General features: G+C 41.7%; 1 protein-coding gene across 1 annotated transcript; it reads right to left on the bottom strand.

The window, feature by feature from the left end:
• Positions 1–667: 667 nt before the first annotated feature.
• Positions 668–7263, bottom strand: gfap (glial fibrillary acidic protein). The gene is made up of 9 exons (XM_005726223.1): positions 6604–7263; positions 4839–4899; positions 4646–4741; positions 4385–4546; positions 4087–4212; positions 3245–3465; positions 3113–3156; positions 2816–2898; positions 668–2364 (listed from the first exon to the last, which is right to left on the bottom strand). Exons 1-9 carry the CDS (start codon positions 7122–7124, stop codon positions 2323–2325), a joined length of 1356 nt encoding a protein of 451 aa, XP_005726280.1. The 5' UTR covers positions 7125–7263; the 3' UTR covers positions 668–2322.
• Between the last annotated feature and the right edge of the window lie 541 nt (positions 7264–7804).

Raw genomic sequence — 7804 nt, 5'->3', positions numbered from 1 at the left:
ACTAGTGGCCAGTATCAATAAGAGGAATAATTTCAGGAGCAAAAAAAGTTTATATTTTAACACCTGACGAGTAGTTTGAGACAGACATGGTTGTGTAGGTGCCTGAAATGGAGTGGCCTAGTGTCGAGTCTGTGGCCCTTTGCTATGTGTTTTCCCCTGCTCTCTTTCCTGTCTGCAAATAAAAGTCAAAAGCCAAAAAATAATTTAAAAAAATCCAAATATCTATCCTTTAAAAACTCAAACTCAAATTGTAGCCCAAATGACGTATAAGGACACCTCTGACAATGTAGGAAATTCACTTTTTGAGATCATGTGTTTATCAGTCCAGTAGAAATGTTTATCTGCATCTCAAGCCATACTATCTTTTGCCACAAATGATATCTAGGCCCATACATACAGTGAAACTCACACAGGGCCATGACATAACTTGAAGTGAACCCATCTGCTCAGCGGTACAGCCTGCTTGAAGGGCAGAAACAATCAGTTACAATGAATAATATCTGTCCGCTGCTGTCAGCCCTCTTGTCAGGATATATAACACAGCTGAAAGTGATGAGAGCTGATATACTGTATGAATGTGTCAGGCTTGTATGAGAGGCAAAGGAACATGACTATGAACACATGAAAACACTGTTAGGACAGACTTTTTATAAAAAAACAAGAGGGATCAGCAAACAAATTGTTTTATTTTTGTTAACATGACATCACAGCTCATAGTACTGGTCAAAACTAATGTTATATTCACACCTGCAGAGGTTTCTAAAGAGCAAAGGAGCAAAAACTTCTATTTGACATTCAGTAAAACAAAATAAGTTGCTAAGTGTTATTAGAGGAAAAGGGTGAAGTAGCTGAGGGATGGGGGTGAAAGTTCCAGTGTAAAGGGTGCTAGGCATGAACACATGGTGTCCTTGGCGACAAGTACAGACACAGCCGGCTTTGGCGTAGCACCACTCTCATTAGTGGCAGGTCCTGTCAACACTGCTTCAGTCTGTGGGGGTTTCAACAAAAGTTGGGGCTTGGATTACAGCGTTTGAACTGTGATGTCCATCTATGCTTCCAGCAGTTTTAAAAAAAAAATCTAAATTCCTCCCATTCAAAAGGGAAAAAAAGGAAAAGTCGGAACTGCAGCACAGTTTATATGTGAGGTTATTATAACAACCGCATGGTCTCTGTGTCTTCCTCTGCTATCAGCCTAAAATACAGGAGCTGGCTGACACTTGGTGGAGGCTGCAGGGCAAAAGCCGTGTCAGTACCCACACCTGTAAACGTGCCTGTCTTTTCCTGTTATCGCTACAGGATAAGTGGGCATGTCATGATGCATCCTGGTGTCAAAAAACTCTGCCCTTATCAGGTTGTGTTCAAGAGGCAGAGGATGCTAAAGAAGAGACAGAGGAGTGTAAGGACAGTGATGGAGGGCATTTTAGAGGCCCCACACAAATGGTGCTGCTGACAAGCTCTTACACTTTTTATAGAGCGAATGAACGCTCTAGAAGTCGCCATAGTTACTCCCTCACGACCTGTATCTGCACATTTATTTGTACTTCCATCTGGTTGTGCAGATTTAAGTCCGCAGAGCAGCAGAGATAGCTTTGTTTGGGCAGTCATTGCAATGCAATGCATATAATGTATCTACCTATGCATGTGTGCTATACTTTACATTCAACAAGTAATGAACAACATAGAGACTAGAACAAAGGGAGTGAAAAATTAAAATAAAACCAAACGAAGGGTTAAAAGAAAAAAACAACAATTCAGACTCACATGCTCTGACAGAAGCTGCAGTACACACACATATCTGCCATTACTTGCCTAAATCCATTTAAAGTGTCTGCATCTGCAACTCCCTCCTTTATTTCACTTGCACATCAATCTCCACCATGCTACATGCTAAACATAATCACTATGATTCTGTGCCTCTTCTGTGTCATTTAATCAGAATCAATGCTAAAAATCTGTCCTGTCAGCTCAAGTTAAAATTAAAACAGCTTACTTAATTTTTATTGGAAAAATCTAAAGATGGTGTAAGGTGACTGGGCTGCAAACACTTCAGGTTTATGGTGGAGCTGTACACAAAGCCACATCGAGATATCTTTCAGGAGAAATTCTGACAAGGGAGAGTAAGTACAATCGGTGGTTATATTGTGGTTGCAATAAAAAGAAGCAGGTGATGGAGGAGGGAAAAGAGAGGGATGCAGTGAATTTGATGGGGTAGCTTTTGTGTCTGGAGACAAACAAATAAAAATGGTAGTAATATCCAATAATGCACATTCAGAATCCCCAGGTAGTAACTAAGGAAAATATGGATGAGCTGGTCTTGAAACTTTAAGGAAGATCTTTGTGTTCAGTGGTTGATTCCTTAATGATCTGAAAAAGGGAAAGATGCAGTTAAAAATAACAAAAAGAACAAATCTCTCATGGGTTTTTAGTGTCAGTTGCACAAGGCATCAGGTGTACTGAGCCACAGTGAATCTGTGAAAATCTGCAGAAGAGTTCAACATTGCCCTCCAGAGGGAATGGGTTAGAGGTGCAATGTGCAGATCGTCCTGAAGCAGTGTGAAAGACTTACACAAGCACTAATTCACTCGGCTTACTAAGTGGCTGGTTGATTACAGTAGCAGAATATAGTTAGTTTGCCAAGTTCTGTCCTTATGACTCCTAGAACATATGCTGCAGACCACTGACATGCCATGGAAAATGAGAAATGTGTGCAGATTAAAAAGATAAATTAAAGTTAAATAAATAAATTGGTGGTGAGGAGAGTGAGGTATGCTATATCTGTACGATCCAGTGTTGCTCTTTGTGTTCATCCACATACCTCCCCATCCCTGGTCTCCACAGTTCGAACCAGGATGCTTCTCTTCACATGGGCCTCAGGAGTTTTAGTGTCCAAGTTAGTTTCTAAGGGAAAAACACAGGGAGAGTGAAAGGATATTAGCTCTGACCATACCTGCTGAAACACTATCCTCTGTTCACATTTGGTTTAGCGTACAGGTACAGGATTAATCTCTTTTTAACCAATAAATACTGTCCAGTTTAACTGCTGGTATTCTACAGCAAAAACAATTTAATCAGTGAAGGGAAGAAAATACCGAGGTTCAAAATTTAAACTGACCTCTAAACTGCATGTTGGAAAAGCTTTGAACTGGAATCGTGATCCTGGAAGAAAAGAGACAAAAAATAAATAAAAATCAGTATCACATACTATGATTTATAGTTAAATCTGACGAAACAAACTCTAACTCACCTGCTCTCCTCTCCCTCCAGGAGCTTCCTGTATGTGGCAATCTCAATATCCAGAGCCAGTTTGACATTGAGGAGATCCTGGTACTCCTGCAGGTGCCTTGCCATCTCCTCTTTCAGTGCCTGGATTTCCTCCTCCAGTCGGCTCACTGTATCCTGGTATCCCGCTGTTTCCATGGCACAGCGCTCCTCCATTTCCCGGAGCTGGCGTTCCAGTGACTCATTCTTAAATAGAAGAGAGAAGACCACATAATAAATGGAGTGAAAGAGCAAATTCTGTACACCAGGATTTAATGTAGATAAGTAAGATTTTGTTTAATGTTCTTCCTAGATAACTTGTTGATGCAAAATTTTACACCATTACTACGATCTGTCTCTACTGTTGCTAATCCTGCTAATACAACTTTTGCATTTACTACTTCTACAGCATCTACCACTGCTGTTTCTGGTCTATATGAACTGCTTTTTTCATACCACTAACATTGGTAGTACTGTACAGATGCAGGATTAACAAAACAAAAGATTTATTAGGCTACTTTGAGTTCAGGTAGAAGACAAAGAAGAGAAAACTGATTGTTCTTCAATCTCAATTCAAGACCAGACTATTCACAAGTTTCTGAGTTGCCTCCCGATGATCCAGAAGTAGGTGGAAAAGGGAAAGAAAACGTTATCTCAAATTAAAATTGGGAAGTCAGTGCTTCAGCTCCACACTTGTTGTTTCATTATAGTTTTAACAGGCTATTTTATAGACAACAAAAAGTGTGTGTTTGCCAAAAGTCCATCTGACTGCAGTGTAATTTGTGAACTCAAAATGTCTGTGTAATCTGCGGGATCTGGTGTACTTACTGTGCCACGAAGAGCCTCCAGGTCACAGGTGACCACTTGGATCTGACGACGATATTCATTGGCTTCCTGCTTGGCCTGGCGGAGGGCTTCTGCATTTCTATTGGCTGCATCTGTCAGGTCAGCAAACTGTGTACAAAGGTGAAACAGCTCGTTCGTATGTGGTGTGTGCATTAGCTTATTAGCTGTGAAACATTATCTTTATCTTTGTGCATTTATTTTAAATTTTCACAGGAAATACAAAAAGAATTGTCACACATATACAATATGTGTTTTATGTCAGACAGCTAATTCTTCTCACCTTGGATCGATACCATTCCTCAGTCTCCTGCATATTCGAACTTGCCATGTTTTCATATTGGACCCTAATGTCTCTGAGAGCAGCAGTCAGGTCTGGTTTAGACACATCAAGATCAACATGGACCTGCTGGGCCATGATCTGTTCCTGTAACTCACGTAGTTCCTGCAAGGAGGAAGTCCAAATTTGATTGTGGTTAGTGGCAATTGTTGGTGCCTTAATATTTCTCCTCCCTGACTTCTATTCCTTCAGTTGTATTCTTACCTCCTCATGAATTTTCTTCAAGAAGTTTATCTCGTCCTGCAGTGCATCAATCTTCCTCTCCAGCTGGACACGATTTAAAGATGCCTCATCCACATCCTATGCAAGAAATGAGCACACAGGGAGATGAAGTTGGATAGTCAGTCATACCGAACGTCTAAATTATTTAGTTGATGATTTCAGGGAACAGAATTACCTGTCTGAAGCCATTTAGATTATTTTCTGCATCCTGTCGGAGCCCGATTTCATCTTGCAGTCTAAGTCACACAAAGGAGAAAAATCACAAAATTAAAAAACAAAAATTACTCAAATTTGTTTTTTGTAAGTTAATAGAACATCCAGTCTTTCCAGTTTTTGTTCTGCAAAATACTTTTATAGACAAAAAAATCATAAACACACCATTTATTTTGAGTTAACTTGTTGTGCATGAGTATGCCTTTTTGCCAACTCCTTCACATCTCAGCAAGAAGGAAACAAGCATGGAAGGATTTAAACATTTTTTTTTACGGTTTCTCATTTATGTCTAACAGAGTATCATCTGCAAGGACTAAAAACATATATTTAAGCACATCTATTAGATTTGTGATATCAGCTTTACCGCTGCTCCCCATGCTGCTGGGGATGTGCGGGGCTCAGCTGAAAAGGCAGCTTACGCATCATTACACATTCACTCGAATCTAGCAGCCAGAGGCCTTTCCCACGGGATGGAGCAGACACACACAGAGACATAAAAAGGACGCATCTACGCACAGCCTCGTGCACAGATAGGCACCACCCTACAATCCATCTGCCATGCACACAGTGACATGGAACTCTAAGCATCTGTATGGCTTCATGGAGCGATTGCTGAATAGAGGGCTTCAAGAAGAGCAGCATGAATCACAAAAGTGACCTCTGACCAGAATCATCACTATTCATGCTGCATTCTTTTAGAGGACCAGCAGCTGCGTGGTAATCGGAGGATATAGTGTGAGAGAGACCTTTCGAACCTTTAGAGGCTTCAAGTCAGTCATTCACAAGATTAAATTATAGATTCATGCCACATATGCATCTAAATTTTATTTTTAAAAAAAGGTTCATATGCAATGGCAGTGAATTAGTATTTTGGAGTAACAGGGGACTAGTAAACATCTGCCCGGCTGGCCGTTCCCTTTGTGTTGGGCTACCATTGTGTTTCCCTCATTCCTTCGCACTCACTCAATGGGGACAAGGGGTTCAGCGAGGATCAAGTTTGTAAAGAGGGATCCAGGAGTAAAGCTGGGGCAGAGCACAGTGGGCTGCATTCCAGCGGGTCTGAAATCTGCATATAAATGAACTGGCAATTATAAAAGAAAACTAAGAAAAAAAACCTTTCCACTGGAAAGAGTTTGTCTTATTTTGTGCCAAAATACATAAAATCTACTCCAGCTGAATGTGTTTTCCATTCAAAGACCAGCTAACCAAAAGCATTTGTCTAGAAAACACACTTTGTGGGGGTTTTTTTTCACAGTCCAAATATATTTTTCAGAGTGTGTTTCAGGTTCTACTATGCTTTAATCAAGAACATGGAAAGGTTTAACATAAACATGGCTCCAAAACATCTGCACACTAACTGAAATATGAAATATGAAATTGAAATTCAGTACATAACTCTAAAAAATCTATAATATTTGAGTGAAGGAAGCACATAGGGGGTTTATTCCTACTCCTCCATCTTTTAAAAAAATGGTTATTCATTTAAATTTTAGCTTGTAACCCTAAACATAACACAAAATGCCAATGATATCACAAAAATCAAGTCTTTGATTATTAGTGTGCATTCAAGTAAAAAGAAAGCAAAAGGAGTTTGCATTTCTTTCATTATTCTTATACATACATATGCAATCTCTACAAGAGATACAAATAGGTGGTACTACTGTGTGATCATACATCACATCTACATGATCCTCCACCCACAGAAGTCCTGCCCTGCTCCCTCTTACTTCTGCTTAAGTACAGCCAGATCTGCAGCCAGGTTATCCCTCTCGACCTCCAGTCGAGCCTTGTTGTTGGTGAGACCATCCACTTGTCGTCGTAGCTCCCTGAGCTCCTCCTGGTAGATGTCTCCCAGTCGGCTTGGCTCCTTCCCCTTCAGCTGGTTCAGCTCTGCCACCAGCACCTTATTCTGCTGCTCCAGCAGGCGCACCTTCTCTATGTAACTGGCAAAGCGATCATTCAGGCCCATCATCTCCATCTTCTCGTTAGTTCGTGTTTCCTTGTACTGGGCCTTCAACAGAGAGTCAGCTGAGAAGTCCAGCCGGTCAACGGGGCTCCCCAGCAGCAGGGCTGTGCTGCTTGAGCCCAGGGAGATCCGCGACACAGGACTGGAGTGGGTGACATTGCGAGGGGTGCCATGCCAGGAGAGGCGGCTAGAAGAAAGGCCACCAATTCTGACTCCAGAGCTGCTCGAGCTCTGGGGCCCAAAACGCTTTCTGTACGAGGACTGGACTCTCTGACTCTCCATGTTGGGGAATGGAGCTCGTTCTGGGCACAAACAGGGCTTTTATACAGCCAGGCAACCAACCCTCCCAAGACCAAAGCAGAGAGACTACAGGGTGGGGCAGAGAGAAGGGAGGGTGGCAGGCAGTGAATGGGACAAAAAGGGAGAGCGAAGGGGTGGTTTACATGACACTCAAAAAGCTGTGTGCCAGGGATTGTCTGTGCTCGTCCACTCAACTACAAATGTCTCCTGGCTTTCTCCCTCTCCCCCTTTCTCCTCCCTTCTCCCCAGCCTCTAACTCACTCTCTCTCTCTCACTCTTACTTTCACCCTTTTTTGTCTTCCTCTCTTTCTTTCTGTTTGAGCTGAATGAAAAGGAATTTGTGTGACAGGGTCTGGCCACCAATTCAAGCTGACCACACATGCGCTCTCACAAAAACAGAAACACAGTTTGATCAAACAAAAGGGTGCTGGGGAGAGATCTTCGCTCCCTAATCAGAAAATAACTTTAGATTGGCAGGTGGAGCAGGTACAGATACAAAGAAAGTTTAGTATATTAAAAACATTGCTGAGTGTATTGGAAGTGTGCACAACAAAAGCCTGTGAAATCATTTGAGACTGGGGTCAAATGATTTCACAGGGTCAGTTGTGTGGAGAGAATCTAAGAGCTGTTGTCACTGCTCTTTCAATCACAGTTTAGGGCAG

The sequence above is a fragment of the Pundamilia nyererei genome, unplaced genomic scaffold, assembly GCF_000239375.1.
Source record: "Pundamilia nyererei isolate P.nyererei 1_Seehausen unplaced genomic scaffold, PunNye1.0 scaffold00018, whole genome shotgun sequence".
In the NCBI taxonomy this organism is placed as follows: Eukaryota; Metazoa; Chordata; class Actinopteri; order Cichliformes; family Cichlidae; genus Pundamilia; species Pundamilia nyererei.
The sequence above is the reverse complement of the archived record's forward strand: the minus strand, read 5'-3'. Positions and strand labels throughout refer to the sequence as shown.

Bases quoted from the DNA above. Each gene is read 5' to 3' on its own strand.
- gfap (XM_005726223.1), bottom strand. From the start codon at position 7,124: ATGGAGAGTCAGAGAGTCCAGTCCTCGTACAGAAAGCGTTTTGGGCCC. The intron at 4,742-4,838 runs GTAATTCTGTTC...TTTCTTGCATAG, and splicing joins ATCTAAATGGCTTCAGACAG to GATGTGGATGAGGCATCTTT. The intron at 3,157-3,244 runs GTGAGTTAGAGT...CTTTTCTTCCAG, and splicing joins CTGGAGGGAGAGGAGAGCAG to GATCACGATTCCAGTTCAAA.